The 16,518-nt window shown below is 38.0% G+C and overlaps 1 protein-coding gene across 3 annotated transcripts in view; it reads left to right on the top strand.

Moving 5' to 3' along the window:
* Positions 1-16,518, top strand: part of TPR (translocated promoter region, nuclear basket protein) — a 58,946-nt gene that overhangs the window by 23,285 nt on the left and 19,143 nt on the right. For all 3 annotated transcript variants that reach the window (XM_067535117.1, XM_067535116.1, XM_067535118.1), the window contains exons 21-36: positions 138-306; positions 1,133-1,299; positions 2,404-2,556; positions 3,246-3,362; positions 4,511-4,714; positions 4,827-5,011; positions 5,503-5,650; positions 6,410-6,547; positions 7,783-7,914; positions 9,273-9,403; positions 9,789-9,999; positions 10,394-10,540; positions 10,946-11,144; positions 11,815-12,020; positions 12,862-12,923; positions 16,047-16,255. In XM_067535117.1, coding sequence (XP_067391218.1) covers positions 138-306; positions 1,133-1,299; positions 2,404-2,556; positions 3,246-3,362; positions 4,511-4,714; positions 4,827-5,011; positions 5,503-5,650; positions 6,410-6,547; positions 7,783-7,914; positions 9,273-9,403; positions 9,789-9,999; positions 10,394-10,540; positions 10,946-11,144; positions 11,815-12,020; positions 12,862-12,923; positions 16,047-16,255 — 2,578 coding nt within the window. The remainder of the gene's footprint in view (positions 1-137; positions 307-1,132; positions 1,300-2,403; positions 2,557-3,245; positions 3,363-4,510; positions 4,715-4,826; positions 5,012-5,502; positions 5,651-6,409; positions 6,548-7,782; positions 7,915-9,272; positions 9,404-9,788; positions 10,000-10,393; positions 10,541-10,945; positions 11,145-11,814; positions 12,021-12,861; positions 12,924-16,046; positions 16,256-16,518) is intronic.

Genomic DNA, 16,518 nt, shown 5'->3' with positions numbered 1-16,518 from the left:
TGTTAAAGAAAAATAAATGAAATTGCTTACTAGCTTACAAGATCCGCTTAATCATTACATTGACTATTTTCTTGTATAATGTTGGGTTTTTATGCAATGTGTGATGTATTGCAGACTCAAGAACACTGTCTTTACAGGTTCATCTGTTGGATACTAAGAGACAGCTTGAGACTGAAATGAACCGCCACCTTAACACAAAGGAACTGCTGAAGAATGCCCAAAAAGAGATTGCCACATTGAAACAGCAGCTGAATAATACTGAAGCTCAGTTAGCCTCCCAGTCATCTCAGCAGGCTTCTGGGAAAGGTTAAAAAAAATGCTGACTTATTGAAACATTTACTGGTTTGAAAGGTGCCCTATGAAAGAAGAGACTAGAATGAGTTATGTCTAGCATTGTGTGTAAATCTAGAATTACAGTCCCTGAAATCTGAAGACCCCATTCTGATTACACCAACATGTTCAAATATAATTTGACCAATATGAGGTATAAAAGAATTCAGATGGACCAGACTTAAAAACTGAACAAAACAATAGTATGTAGACTTAAAAGCTTACCTTTCTGTGAAGTACTTTTTCTTAAGTACATCTGATTTTATATTTCATCATCCTCAGTAGCACTGTAAATTTGAGTTGCAATGCCACTTGCTCAGATTTGGTTTGGAGACACCATCATGTCATGATAGAGGGGTGGCTGGGCCAAGCCTGAGCAGCACTGTAACCACTATGTACCAGGCCACCACACGGAGCTGGGCCCAGACCTTGGGGACAGGAGCCAGTCCTGCAGAGAGAGGTATTGCAAATGGTGAGGGAGGGAGTTGCTTTATTTTGTTATGTTTTTCTTTTTATTTCATGTTACTTCATATTTGGGAAAATCACAGTACTCTAATTATAAGCCTAGTCTCACCAGACTTCCCTTATATGTACTGTCTCATCTCATTTCTCTCTCACAGCACCACAAAAATTAATTTGTACAGCTAGAGTAATGTCTTGTGAAATTAATTTGCTTCCTGTGAAAATCACAATGCAATGCCACTGCTCATCTTATTTACCTTCAGAAGGTATAACTTGGTCATAATTTGCATCTTAAAGACTGAGTTCTAATTTTTTAAATATATGCATTTTGATATCTTAGGACAGCCTAGTACAAATGAAGATGTGGATGATCTTGTTAGTAGGCTAAGACAAGCTGAGGAGCAAGTTAATGACCTGAAGGAAAGGCTGAAGACTACTGCTAGTAATGTGGAACAGTACAGAGCTATGGTTCTTAGTCTAGAAGAATCCCTTAACAAAGAAAAACAGGTAAGTGTCAATATGTGGTTAGCCGTTAACATTAAACTCACTAAATATAACAGTATACATCTTGGTTATATTATATGAGCACTCTTGCTTTTATGAGAAGTTCTGTGGCCATTACAATCAGAAACAAGTATTTTGCAGTGTTTGTTAGAGTCTAGTGAAATTATACCATTCCTTTTCAGTACTTACTGTTACAGACTTTCAGGCAAACCCCACATTCAATCTTTCTGCATACTTTAATGCCCCATATGTTAATGTAACTGAACTGTAAATTTGAGGCAAGGCTGAACTCTTAGCCTAAGTGTCTTCCTCACAAAAGGGAAGTGCTTCCAAGTCCTCTGCTAGCAAGTGACTTCAGCTTTTACAGGACCTTTGGAAATGTAGGCATTGCATATGAATGAGATCTGATTTGTTATGTTGTACATGCTAAATAATCACTTTTTATCCTAAAGGAGTAAACTTTCACATATTTGAAGAGAATACTTTGTAGGCACACGTTAAGTGTGAAGGCAAATAACCACGTACTGCTTGTAAAATACATCCTGCCTAAAAGTAGTGAATACCCAAATAAAACTTTGATCACCAGACACAATTTATGAGTTTTTACTAAAATAATGGCATCCAACAGATCAAGTACATGTTGTTCCTTGTGTCCAGCAGCCAATCCTCCTCTTCTCCAATAGTTCTCGCAAACATTGCATTGAGGCATGAGTTTTATATATTTTACAACCTTTAATATGTAATAAGTTAGTATGTAAGCTGATTTATATCCAAACCTAGTTATCTGAAACTGTGCCCTTCAAAAGTGGCCCCCAGTGTTATGTTGAAAACACCATTAGCTATACTTTCTAACATCCCTATGACATTTGGCTAACTGAGATTGAGAATCCTTTTTCTGGTGGTTGGTTTTTTTTTTTTTGGTTTGGTTGGTTGTGGTTTTCTTGGCTTAAAATGGCTATTGCATGAATACTGCATATGTGAAGCATAAAATGTGAATCTTTATAACAAAGGTTGTGGAACTCAAGCAGATGTCATGTACCCTGTAGTTTGTGTGGATCTAAATTTTACTGCAGCTTGACCTTTTTGTCATCATGGGTTTTTGTGAAGGTGACAGAGGAAGTTCGTGCAACTGTTGAAGCCCGTTTGAAGGATTCTTCTGAATATCAAGCCCAGCTAGAAAAGAAGCTGATGGAGGCAGAGAAGGAAAAGCAAGAACTTCAAGATGAGAAACGTAAAGTTATAGAGAACATGGACCAACAGGTATAGGGTGCTGAACTTTCACCTTCTCTGTAACTAGTCTACAAGAAGATGTTGGCAGTAACTCTTTAATTGTAGCTTTCATTTTCACTTCCATGCAGAGAAGGGATGCAATGCAGTCTCCGATGCTAATTTGTTTTACCTTTCACAAAAGGATTTACAGGAGTGTAACTGAATTTGAAGGATCTATTTAAAAATATATATGCATATGTTAAACTTCTTATCCACTGAGTCTTTCACTCTTTCTCTTACCTTATACTTTGATCAGTGCTTGAAGGAAAGAGCGTTGGCACACTAGCAAAACCAGACTGCAGCGTTTGTTTATGTGTCCCAAAATTAGAGCATCACCAGCCCCTTTAAATTTTTCCATTTAATATTTGGAAAATGGCTGCTTTTCTTCCTTTTGGGGTTGAAAATAACAAGTGCAACCAGCATCACTGATCTGAGCTCAGCTGCGGAGGTATAGTTAAAAATTTCTGAAAAGGCAGCTCAAAATATCTGAATTCACAGAAAAATGGCTCTATTATATCAATAAGCCAAAATTTTAAAATTCACCAGATTATAACCATTTTAATTCCTCCTTTGGCTCAAATTAGTCATATCTCATCACTCTTCTTGTTGCTTCTTTTAAACATTGTGTTATAGTACTTAATAAAATATATTGTCATGTTTAATTTTTTTCCTTCCTATAGCTATCTGAACTGAAGAAGAGCCTCTCTAATGTGCAATCTGAAGTCCAGGAAGCCCTTCAGAGAGCAAGCACAGCAATAAATAATGAACAGCAAGCCAGGCGTGACTGTCAGGAACAAGTAAGTTTTGATATTAGCTATAAATGACCTGATGAAGCTTGCCAAATAGCTTTGTGTCTGTGTGGAGCCAAGGATGAGTTTACTTTCAGTGCAGTTAGTCGTAGAAATTAGCGAAGATGGAAGTGTGTTATAGGAGCAGCTTGTCCATTCCTATGACATGATTATTTCCTAGACTGTATTTCCTGGTGCTTCATTGCCTTGATGTACATCTACATTTTAAATAACTGAAGTGTTAATTAAATATACTTTGAATATAAAATCCTGCACCTATAAAAGGTAGGAAAAAGAAACAAAAGGACAGGCAGGACTAATGTCTACTAATGCATGCCCACTGTATAGGAATTTGATTGTCAGATGTACTTAACTGATTTGAATGGATTCTTTCTTAGCTCCCCAGAAGAAGGTGAAAAGTAAAGTTCTTACCAGTATATACTAGGAGAAAATTTCTTTCCAAACTCAATTTTGACAATTGCTTGCTAGCAGCAGTAACTAGCAAAATATAATTTTCACCAATGCTCTGTGAAGATAAGATTGGAGTCAAGTAATTGTCTGTTTTTACAGTGAATCCTAATCACACTTACTTTTCTACATCTGAGAATTCCAATAACTCTTTCAGATGTGGGGGAGAAACACAATGGAGTTTTTCTATCTAATCTAAACTGAGTGTTTAATTGCTAGGTATTTTCATGTGTCAGTTAATATTAAGATTGAATCAGTCTTTTGCTTGTCCTTCCCCCTTTATGTATTTACATCTCTTCATAGCTGCAATCAGCAGAAGTGCTTGAACAAGCTCTTAACCCTATCAATGCAGAATTTAAAGGAAGTGGACTGATGATAGAGCATATAAAGGGCTCTTCATCCAGCTGTTTGCCAGAGCATTAATATTTAGGGAAATGTGCAGGTCTGCATATCCATTTTCTCATGCCTTTGAGAATCACATGGGTTAAGGGATAGGGATGCTTTGGGGAGGTGGCTTAGATTTTATTTGTGGCTTATTTTGTTTATCAGGATTGATCTACAAGAGAAGGCAAGTCTAATACTTGAAAATTATTCCCATTGTGTATTTATGCAACTTTTGAACAAGCGTGTAAGGCTGTGGGTTTATGTGATATACTTGAAGAAATAACAAAGTACATTGTTACTCACAGGCCAAGATAGCTTCAGAAGCTCAAAATAAGTATGAGCGGGAATTGATGCTTCATGCAGCTGATGTTGAGGCCTTGCAGGCTGCTAAAAGTCAAATTACTAAGAATTCAGCAATAAAGCAGCAGTTAGAGGAAGCTGCTCAGAAGGCTGAATCTGCACTTCTGGAGTGCAAAGCTTCTTGGGAAGAGCGAGAGAGAATGTTAAAGGTAGGATTTTTCTGGTTCCAGAGACTTTTCTGAAGTGTATAGTTATCTGTAGTGTTCAGATTTATGCAGATTAAAATTCATCATGACCAAACAGAAAAATATTTTGACGTAGGAAGAAGCTTCAAAGTGTGGGTCTCGCTGTGAAGACTTAGAAAAACAAAATCGATTATTACATGAAGAACTAGAAAATCTAAGTGACAAGTTGGTGACTACTGTGAAGGAAGCAATGCCAAGTACATTGAATGTTTCTCTCAATGAAGAAGGCAAATCACAAGAACAAATCTTAGAAATTCTCAGGTAAATTTAATCCGAGACTATTTCCCTTAGCATTGTGAGTAATTTCAGTTACTGAACTGGTTAGTTCACCTTCATTTTCTTTTTTGGAAAACACAGAAAATTTTGAAATGAAAGATTAGTTTTTTTAACTGGTATTAGCTATGTTGACAGCCTTTTGCCCTGCTTCAGTAGCAGCAGAGATAAGTGGAATTGCAACTGCTGACAGGTCCTAGGTATGATATGTAAAAGATGTAAGGCAGAGACTTCTTTTGAGGGCCTGGTACCTCATGGTAAATGTTGATGGCAAGAACATTCCACAGAAACACACCTTCCCAGAGTAGGATCAAGTGTTCTTGTTTCCTTTATTTATCGGTCGGTATTAGGATTTGCTTTTGGGTCTCTTCCACCAACTGCCATTTTTCTTTTGTTTAACATCAGGAGTCGTTCAGACATGGATGTCTAGATTTAAAATTCCTTCTTACTCTTTAATTCAGATGACCCCTTTCTTATAGATTTATACGCCGAGAGAAGGAGATTGCGGAGACTAGGTTTGAGGTGGCCCAGGTGGAAAGCTTGCGTTATCGTCAGAGAGTGGATCACCTGGAAAGGGAGCTCCAAGAGTTGCAGGATAGTCTGAATGCAGAGAGAGAGAAGGTGCAGGTATGTATGTAAACTGTTGGTTACACTTTCAACAACTAGCTGAAATGTCTTCCTCCTTATTCACATCTTTTCATACGGCATCTGGGTACATTTATGCTGCAGCTGGGATCATGCTTCTGAGCTCCGGTAGACAGACATACTGGCTTGACTCAAGCTAGCTCGCTAAAAATAGCAGGGCAGCATCTCTGTCTACCAGTTGGAATGTGGAGCCAGCTGGACCCCCTGGGTACGTATTTAGGCAGCTAGCTGAGCCACAATCAGTGCTACTCTCAGCTATACTGCTATTTTTAGCAGTATTTTTAGAGCTAGCATGTCTGTCTTCCTGAGCAGGGAAGCATGCTTCTCATCTGCAGTGTAAATATAAGCTAAAAGCTAAGAAGTCTGGAAGACCCCATTGCATTTGTATTGGGATTGATATTTGTCCAGTTGCACTAGCCTTGCTCCTATGAACTTGCTCAAAAGCAGTAGAACAATTATACTTTAGAACATTTTTAACATGAATAATTGTGCAGAACAGATATTAAAGCAGTCAAAAGAAATGTTTGGAGAAATGGTACAGAGAATCATGGGGGAATTCGCAATTTTCAGTATTTTTAAACAATATATTTATTTCTTCATCTAACTCATTAAAAAGTATTTACATGAGTTCATGAATGTAGTGATAGCTTTCTAAAATCTAATGCCAATGAAAGTTGTTTGAATGTATATGTGCAAACAAAGCTAAACCAGTTGTTTGGATGATTTTCTTTGACCTAACAGATAACAGCAAAAACAATTGCTCAGCACGAAGAACTATTGAAAAAGACAGAAACCATGAATGTGTTGATAGAAACCAACAAAATGCTGAGAGAAGAAAAAGAGAGACTAGAACAAGAACTACAACAAATGCAGGCAAAGGTTAGTGATGAGATTTATGCACAAAATTCTGAGACACCCATATATAAAAATGAGTATTTGAAGGACAACTTGAGTGAATCAACATCTGGGTTTATTAGACGTATAATAGATCACTATCTGTAGTAACTGTATGCTGTAAACTTTGATTATCTATAAATATTGGAAGTGGGGGGGACAATCATTTACAACTGAGGGAATTTTCAGTGTAAGTTAGATGTTGCGGGGGTCATGGCCTTGTTTACCAAGCTGAAAGTTTCAAACAGTTTTAAATAAAGTAGAAAATTAATAGTTACTCTTAGTTAACAGTACACCGTTGATCAGGACACAGAGGCTGTGTACACACTGACGTCGACAAATTTGCTGCCGTCAGATCAATTTTTCTGGATCAATTGAGCAGCAGTGAGGACCCGCTCAATCGATCCGGAAGATGATCTATTAAAATGACCTCCAAACCACCCGTCAGCACAATGCAGTGGAGATGGCGTGCTAAAGGGAAGTTACAAAGTCAGCGGGAGTTACACAAGCTACTATGTGTAGCTTGCATAAGTCCCGTCGACTGCTAGCAAATTTTGCTGGCAGTGTAGACCTGCCCTCAATAGAATAAAAGAAAGATAAAGGGATGGGTTGAAGTGGCGGGCCACAATTTTATTAACTTAATGCTCCTTCCCAGTGTTATATGTGGCATATCTCATGGACCAGGAATTTAATGGTGTCCAGTGTGATGCACAGAGCTCCCACTCCCACCATATAAACAGTCACTCAGGGTTGATCATCCTCCTCAGTCTACTCCTAGAACTCAGCTCACTTCTGAATCCTCTCACCTCCCACTCCATAAGGTGAGTAGAGGATACTAGAGGATCTCAGTTTGCAAAGACTTTAGGCCTTCTCTTCTACACACACAAGGTCCGACAGTGGAATCTTAAATGTCATTTACTTCTGGAAGTGCTGGGCTTTTTTAGCCTTTATCTGCACTGGCCAGTGGCGGCAGCCCCGAAAATATGGGAAAGGGGTTTAAATTGGCCTTTGCGATCCCCCATCAGTCAGCTTGCCCATTCTCCCCTGGCTGGCCAATTGGAGTCAGAGAACCTGAGGAGGAGGTGGGACCTAGCCATGTCATTCTCAGGCATGTGCTCTCCCATCTTCCCTTCTGGGCTGTACATCACAGCCAGTCTAACCAAAATCCCCTCTGCTCCCCCAGTGAGACGGGTATATTTTAATACCTGATGATTTTTCAGGTGCGTAAGCTAGAGGCAGATATCCTACCTTTACAAGAATCTAATGCTGAACTGAGTGAGAAAAGTGGAATGCTTCAGGCAGAGAAGAAGCTGTTGGAAGAGGATGTCAAGCGTTGGAAAGCCCGGACCCAGGTGAGTGCATCTTTTCAAAAAGGATAGGCAAATGAAAGAACTCAAACCATCTCCTGAAAAGTGGTGGAAGATTGAAATGAATTTTGTTTATGAAACATCACCAGTGAATATGTATTTATAAGGCTTGAATTTGTTAGTGTAACATGAGTTTACCTTGTCATGCTACCTGGTATGGGACACAGCTAAGATAGCCAACCTCAGATCAGACAGCCAGAATACAGGGCATATACCCCAGACTGGTGGTGTATTCTATCGTAAGACTTCACCAAGCCAGTAAGAAATGTGTGTTTCCAAATTACTATACTAGATACTATGGAGCCACAGATAGTCCCCTTTCGAGCCCTCTAGCTCCTCATGCACCACTCAGACATATCAGACTTGTGTGATAAATGATTATTAAAACCAGAAATCACACTCATTCGGTTCTTCCAGTACCAAAGAACCAGCCACTTACCCAAGGGCCAAAATATACTTCAGATCTTACTTAAAAACCACACTGCAGCCAATCTTTACTAAACTAAATAAAGACTTATTAATTAAAAAAAAAAAAAAAGGAAAAAAGAGTTGTTAAAATGAATCATATACATAACAGTTGATTTCAGAGTTCGTAGCAGTGATGTTAAATCTGCCAGTTTGTAATAAATCTCTCTTGATCACCCAAAAGATTGGATGTTGTCAGTCCATTATTCAAACCTTCCCTTTGTTAGAAATCATAGTCCAGAGATGTGGAGCAGAAAAGAGGCAAAAGGGGGATGATGATGTCACAGTCTCCATTTATATCCTCAGCCTATGTTCATGGAAAGTGACTGTCTTAAACATGGAGTCAGGGATCACATGTTCTGTGTTCCCTTGCTGAGTCATGAGGCATCCATTGTATACATGTGCTCTGAAGCATCCTCAAGAGGGGCCTACTGGAATATTTGATTCTCCTTAGTGGCCCATCAACCGTGGCTGGCTGGTCTGGATGTAAATCTGTCTTGTAGGTGTTACCCAGGAACACATTTGACATACAAACAAACAGAAAAGATTCATAACTTCATATACAATGATAATACATGCATATAAACAGGATACCATTGTTCAAAAGATTACAACTTTTCCAATGATACCTTACAAGGCATATTTTGTATAAGATTTATCACAATTATACAACAATGGTGATACATGAGCAATGATACCTTAGTGTAAAGGTCATGGTCATCTTTTTATACAGCATCACAGGCGTAACATAGAATGTAGTTCTGAACTATGGTTGACAGAGCACAGAAGCAACCATCACCAACGTATAGATTCTGTAGAATGAAATGTGTTTTCTTTTTGCAAGAATCAAGATTATTCAGGTTATAAATATCTTTCAGCATTTACTGAGCCAACAGAAAGACTCTGATCTTGAAGAATATCGGAAACTCCTTTCAGAGAAAGAGGCGAATTCCAAACGTCTACAACAGATGAGTGAAGAAACAGGCAGGCTTAAAGCAGAAATAGCCAGGTACTGTATAAGGAAATTTGTGGAAAATTCTACATACTAAAAGTCTGTTTTACTATGTAATATTTAAAATAAGACAGCATCTGGAAATGAAACTCCTAATTACCTCTATATATGAATTAAACCTTTGGTGTTTGTTCAGCAATTTACCTCATTTTATTCAGTAGTTATAAAAAGTGAAGTGTTAATTTATTTGGAAACAGGACATTTAAAATAAGTAGCCAAATAACTCCAAATTTTTATAATTTGACTCAATACGAGTACATTGCTTTGAATATGTATTCACTCAAAAATATATATTCACAAAAAAAGCAGTATCAAAATGTATTGACTTTGTTTATCTCTTGGCAAGATCTCATGCATCTCTTCATCCAATTTTGGTGTTTAGATCTAATGCATCTCTGACTACAAGCCAGAATCAGGCCCAGACCCTCAGAGATGAACTAACTAAAATACGAACTGAAAAGGATACTCTTCAGAAGGAGTTAGAGAATAAAGTGGCTGACATACAAGAAAAAGTCAAAACTATAACACAGGTCAAGAAAATTGGGCGCCGATACAAGACACAGTATGAAGAGTTGAAAGTGCAATATGACAAGGTAGATGTAAATTCTGATTATGTAAGAAATTGAACAATACATGTTCAGCTGAGTCTTCATATGTACTACTGTTTATAATATCTGCACTAGCCTTAAAAACTAAAAATGTACCTAATATTAATTTTGATACCGAAACTTGCATACAAAATTCTGGCTTTAACTTTGAAATATCCAAAGAATAATATGCTGTATGCTGTTTGAATGTGTGATGTCTGAAGAACAGTTCATAAGAGACCATCATAATTCCTCGCTGCATTCTGCTCAGACTGTATCTGATGATCAATGCCCATCTTGTACTGTTGTGTATAGCAGTGATGGCTTTCTACATCTGATGGCTCCTTTACAAACCAAAAAAACCCCCAGACCCCAGACCTGACAGCAATTTACGTTTCAGGTGGTTGCAGAGACATCAACTCAGTCTTATGCAGAAGAACAAGAACAACAAGCTTCTGTCCAGGAAATACAAGAGCTAAAAGAGTCTCTCAGCCAGGCTGAGGCAAAGACAAAAGTCCTGGAGAATCAGGTGGAAAATTTACAGAAGGTAAGAAGAGAGCAGTATTATTAGTTTGTGTGTTTTTTTTTCTCTCTCTCCCCTGCCACCAGTGCAAATTTGGAAACGGGTTACATAACTGGGCTGGCAAGCTAGAGATAAAGCCAAGAGTGGAATTTGAAGTCCCTTGCTTTCAACTCCACTCAGTCCACAGGCTGCCCCTCAGAAACATTTGTAGGTAGGGATGAAAATGGGTGCGGGGCTGGGTGGAGGTGTGTAATACTCCAGCTCCTCCTAACACCACTGAGAACTTATTTTATCATACCTAATGTGAGTAGTTAGTACCTCAAAGCTCACTGGGCTGTGTTTTGTGTCTGATGCATTCACCATCTAGTTTTAAGGTAGCTTATTGTAGCTGGTAGCTAAATTATCTTTTCTTTTTTTTTCCCCCTTCAGACTATAGCAGAGAAAGAAACTGAAGCCAGAAGTCTACAGGAACAGGTATCTCAGCTACAGTCAGAACTTTCCCGTCTTCATCAAGATCTACAAGAGAGAACTACACAGGAAGAACAGCTCAGGCAACAGATAACCGAGAAAGAGGAGAAGACTAGGAAGACACTCCTGGCTGCCAAGCAGAAAATTGCACAGTTAGCTGGTAAGCTACCTTACTCTGCCTTCACGGTTTTCCTTTTTTTTAATTGGTTTTATGGAAATACTTCCTGTGCTGAAACCCTGGAGAAAACATGGTCTTCATGGGTAAACTTTAGCCAGAAATAACTTTTAAGTATGATGTAAATTGTAAGTTTCTAAAATTAAACTTTGAATGTAGCTATTTGTTGGGCAGGTTTTTCAAGTATATACAGTTAGTTATGCATAATTGGAAGCTGTAAAAATGTTTGCTTTGGTATCAATTATGATGGCCAATAACTAATCTGAGAGTTATTTTAGATGAGCCCGAGGATATTATCCTTGCTTAGCACCCAGGTAATTATCTCACACAACTTATTGGTACAAAGGACATTCAGTCCTTTCAGCAAGTTCATTGTTAATTGGGACAGAAATGAATGAAACTACTAGTGCCTGCTTTCTGATGGATGGAGATAACATCCAGTCTTTTGATATTTTAAATATAAAATTGCTACTGTATTTTCAAAAAATCTCACAAGCTGAAATTATTTCTTAGTAGTATCACTTAGTGTGTTAGTACACCTAGATCTCTGCTTGAAGTATTTCATTAGCATATAAAAGCGAACAGACTTTCATCGCACAAAGATTTGGTGAGCAGTTTTACAGTGAAGAGACTGAATACTTTGTTACTTGATTAGGTACAAAAGAACAGCTGACGAAAGAAAACGATGAGTGGAAACAAAAGAGTAGTGCATTAGAAGAGCAAAAGACTGAATTGGAGGTGCGGATGAGTGCACTCAAATCACAGTATGAAGGTCGCATTTGCCGCCTGGAGAGGGAGCTGAGAGAGCAACAAGAGAGGCACCATGAACAGCGAGATGAGCCTCCTGAGTCTACTAATAAGGTATGTGAAGCTTTTGTTAGCTGGATTAGCATATTAGTATTAGCATTTTGTTAGCTGAATTAGCATTAGCAGCTCAGTACAGTTCTACAGTCTGTGGGCTTTGAGTTCACAGTAACGGAACAGTTGTGAATTAGAATAAATATTTCCTTCCCTAATACCACATCTCTGATAACAGAAATTCAACAGACACAACCTCTTCCCATGGTGCTCCCAATCTTTTTAATCTCCCCAAAAAAGTGTCTGGGAACCCAAAACACTACATACCACCTTCGTGCCCCAAAGTCGGTTGGTCTTGGAAGGATAGGAAACAGCTCTTCAGAGCAGCTAGAAGCTAATATAAAAAATTAGTTCTGGTGGGATTCAAACTTCCCTCTGCTAACCAAAGCATATAATTGTTTTACTGACTAGGTTTCACCGCGGTATCTCTTCAAACACTGTTCCTCTCATTGGCTCTGTGTGCAGTCTTATTTGCACATACAACATCACAGGACTATGGTGCTAACACTTTGAGCTTACATCCTGGTCCAGTGGTAAATATAGTTCTTTCCAGTAGAACAGAATGAAAAAACTGCATTATCAAGGATATCCCAGAAAACACTTGACTGGCTTGGGCACTTGACTTGTTCTGACTAGCTAATGAAGCTAGTTCAGAATATTTGGGAGTAAACATGGAGTTTCACCTGGTATTCTGTCAAGTCAGTAGTTGAAACAATTGTAATTAAAAAGATCTGTCCACTGAAGCAGTAATCAAAACTGCATTTTTGGATTGTTTTATAGAGCCTGCCAGCTTAATACTTGGTTAAGGAAGTATGTAATTTACAGAAACACTTATGTCCTATAGGTTCCGGAACAGCAGAGGCAGATCACACTCAAATCTACTCCAGTTTCAGGTGAAAGAGGAATGTAAGTTGCAGATTCTTTTTTGTCCAGTTATAGCTATGTTTTTTGTTTTGAATTCGAGGAATGAATTAAAGGCTTTTGAATTTAAGAATTTTTTAAACAGCTTGTGGGAATTACTGACTGCTTAATGCTAATGCTAATATTGAGCTATGGACTAACTGAGCTGTCTGCCTCCTGAGGCAAATCTAAGCAGTTAAGTAATTTACTGCTAAATTGTCATCTTCAGCCACACTATGAACTTGAAATCTAGTGCATTTGAAAAGTTATAAGCAGTTTCAGATACTACACCTGCCTCTGAAGATGTGTTATCTTTATGGTTTTATAACCTGACACTTCTGTTCTTAAAAATGGAATAGTTTTTGATCCAGAGTGGTGGTGTAAGAATGGTACATAGTCTTTGATTTTTAGAGTTATGGTATCCCTTTAAAATGAAGCTCTGATCTTGAGAAGTGACTGTAAAAATCACTGGCACCAGTCTTACTCAGCAGATATGCTCCCTGATTATTGAGCCATATTATTTGACTTCAGTGACAAATGTAAGTTTTTACTGATTGTTACTTCTGTTAACACTAAAGAGCCACCATAGCTAAGAATTCTATTTCTTCTGACACGATCAATAGAATTGTTTACAAATTTCCAGTTAATCACACCTATCAAGGCAATGGGGTCATGCACAGGTGTCACTGAGGACATAATTTTCCTGCAGCAAAATCTCTTCTAGTGGAGATGTGCAAGAATGATCATTGTGAACAAATCTTTGAAGGTAGTTGTTGATTTACAGAATCATAGCTATGAGAGGTCATTAAATCCAGCCCCCTGCTCTGAGGCAGAACCAAGTAAACCTAGACCATCCCTGGCAAGTGTTTGTCCAACCTGTTTTTGAAAACATCCAGTGATGGTAATTTACAACCTCATTTGGAAACCTATTCTTAACTTAACTACCTTTATAGTTTTTTCTAATATCTAATCTAAATCTCCTTTTCTGTAGATTAAGCCCATTATATCTTGTCTCACCTTCAGTGGACATGGAGAACTGATCACCATCCTCTTATAACAGCTGTTAGCATATTTGAAGACTGTTATCAGGTCCCCTTTTGTTGTTTTTTCTCTAGACTTAAACATACACAGCTTTTTTAACCTTTCCTCAGAGGTCAGATTTTCTAAACCTTTTATCATTATTGTTGCTCTCTTCTGGACTCTCCAGTTTGCTTGCATCTTTCCTAAAGTGTGGTGCCCAGAACTGGACGCTACTCCAGCTGAGGCCTAACTAATACCAAGTAGAGCAGGAAATTACTTCCCATGTCTTACATACAACACTCCTGTTAATACACCCCAGAATGATAACAGCCTTTTTTCCAACTGTAGCCATTGTTGATTTTCAGTCTGTGATCCACTGTAGCTCCCAGATCCTTTTCAGCAGAACTACAACCTAGCCAGTTATTTCCCATTTTGTATTTGTGCATTTGATTTTTTCCTTCCTAAGGATGTACTCAGCACTTGTCTTTATTGAATTTCTTCTCGTTGATTTCAGACCAATTCTCTAATTTTTCAAGGTTGTTTTGAATTCTAATCCTGTTCACCAAAGTGCTTGCAATTCCTCCCAGCTTGTTGTCATCCTCAGTTTTTATAGAGATATTCTCCACTCCATTATCCAAGTCACTGATAAAAATATTGACTAGTACCAGACTCAGGCCTGACTCTTGCAGGACCCCTGTGAATGCACGCTCCCAGATTGACAGTTGATAATTATTGTTTTCAGTATGGTCTTTCAACCAGTTGTGCACCCACCTTATACAACTTCATATAGACTACATTTCCTGAGTTTGCTTATGAAAATGTTGTTGGAACTGTCAAAAGTCTTATTAAAATCAAGATACAGCACATCTACTTGTTCCCCCGTCCTCCCTCATTCAGTAGGCCAGTAACCCTGTGAAAGAAGGAAATTAGATTGATTTGGCATGATTTTTCTGGACAAATCCATGCTGCCTGTTCCTTATAACCCTGTTATCCTCTAAGTGCTTACAAATCATTTAATAATTTGTTTCAGTATCTTTCCAGGTATTGAAGTTAGGCTGACTGGTCTATAATTTCACGAGTCCTCTTTGTTCTCTTTTTTTAAGATAAATGCTCTGCTTGCCTTTCTCCAGTCCTTTGGGACTTCACCCATCTTTCTTGAGTTCTCAGAGATAATTGCTAACAGTTCTGAGATTGCTTCAGCTAGTTCCTTACATACCTTAGGATGAATTTCTTCTGGCTCTGCTGAATTTAACAGATTTATCAAAATATTCTTTAACCTGATCTTTTCCTCTTTTGGATTACATTCCTCCCTCTTTGATATTAATTGTTATTAATATCTGGTTACTAACTCTTCTTTTTAGTGAAGACTGAAGCAGAACAGTGATTAAACACCTCTGCCTTCCAAATATCATCTTATTTGCTCTCCTTCCCCATGAAGTAGAGGATCTACACTTTCATCTTTCTCTTGCTCTTAATGTATTTAAAGAACCTCTTCTTACTATCTTTTATGTCCTTTACTTACTAGCTGTAACTCATTTGTGCTTTCTGATTTTGTCCCTACATGCTTGTGCTATTCTTTTGTACTCCTGAGCAATTTGTCCATGTTATCATATTTTGTAGGATTCCTTTTTGATGTTTTGGGTCATTAACGAACTCCTGACAGAAATATATTGGCCTCTTACTATTCTTCCTACCTTTCCTTTGCATCAGGATAGTTTGCCATTGTGCCTTTAATGTTGTCTCCTCAAGAAGCTGCGAGCTCTCCCTTAGATTTTCTTTTCAGGGGAACCTGCCTACCCATTCTGAGAATTTTAGTAGTCATCTTAAAGTCCACTCTTCTTATTTTGCTGCTCTCACTCCTTCCTTTCTATAGAATCATGAAGTCTATTATTTCATGATCACTGTCACCCGTATGGGCATCCCACCAAGTCTCTAATGCTAATTAAGTCATAATTTAGCTTAGATGCTAGTACTACGCCATGATCTGTTTTAAATGTTTTGAAACTTCTTAAAATCAATGTTTGATATTTTGTTAAACTGTATTTGATACACTTGTAAGTCTGACCCCCAACTTCGTGAACACAAATAAAATCAGTGTACTATTTTCAGTGCTAGCACTTCAGATCCACCAACAGCAAACATTAAGCCAACTCCAGTTGTGTCAACTCCAAGTAAAGTGACTGCTACTGCCATACCTGGAAGTAAATCTACTCCAAGAGCCAGTATCCGTCCAATGGTTACTCCTGCTACAGTTACAAATCCAACCACTACTCCAACAGCCACAGTTATGCCTACCACACAGGTGGAAACCCAGGAAGGTAAGTGTTCTGAATAAAGGGTAACTATCTAAATTAAAATAAACTTAAAAGGGCACCTCTACCTTGAAATATAGCCAATTTCAGAGTTAAATATAGTTTCAGGTATTCCATCTCACCGTGAATCCCCTTGCTAATTTTTTGTGCTTTTATAGTTTTTACACTTTTAAATTAACTGGCTATAAATGAGAAACATTAAATCTGACTATTCTGCTGCTTTCTCAAGTGAAAAGTAATGTGAACTGTACTAGATAATTGTAAGCCAA

Source organism: Emydura macquarii, unplaced genomic scaffold (assembly GCF_026122565.2).
Source record: "Emydura macquarii macquarii isolate MOO-44397 ecotype Brisbane River unplaced genomic scaffold, CSIRO-AGI_Emac_v2 contig_3477, whole genome shotgun sequence".
Classification (NCBI taxonomy): domain Eukaryota; kingdom Metazoa; phylum Chordata; order Testudines; family Chelidae; genus Emydura; species Emydura macquarii.
The sequence above is the reverse complement of the archived record's forward strand: the minus strand, read 5'-3'. Positions and strand labels throughout refer to the sequence as shown.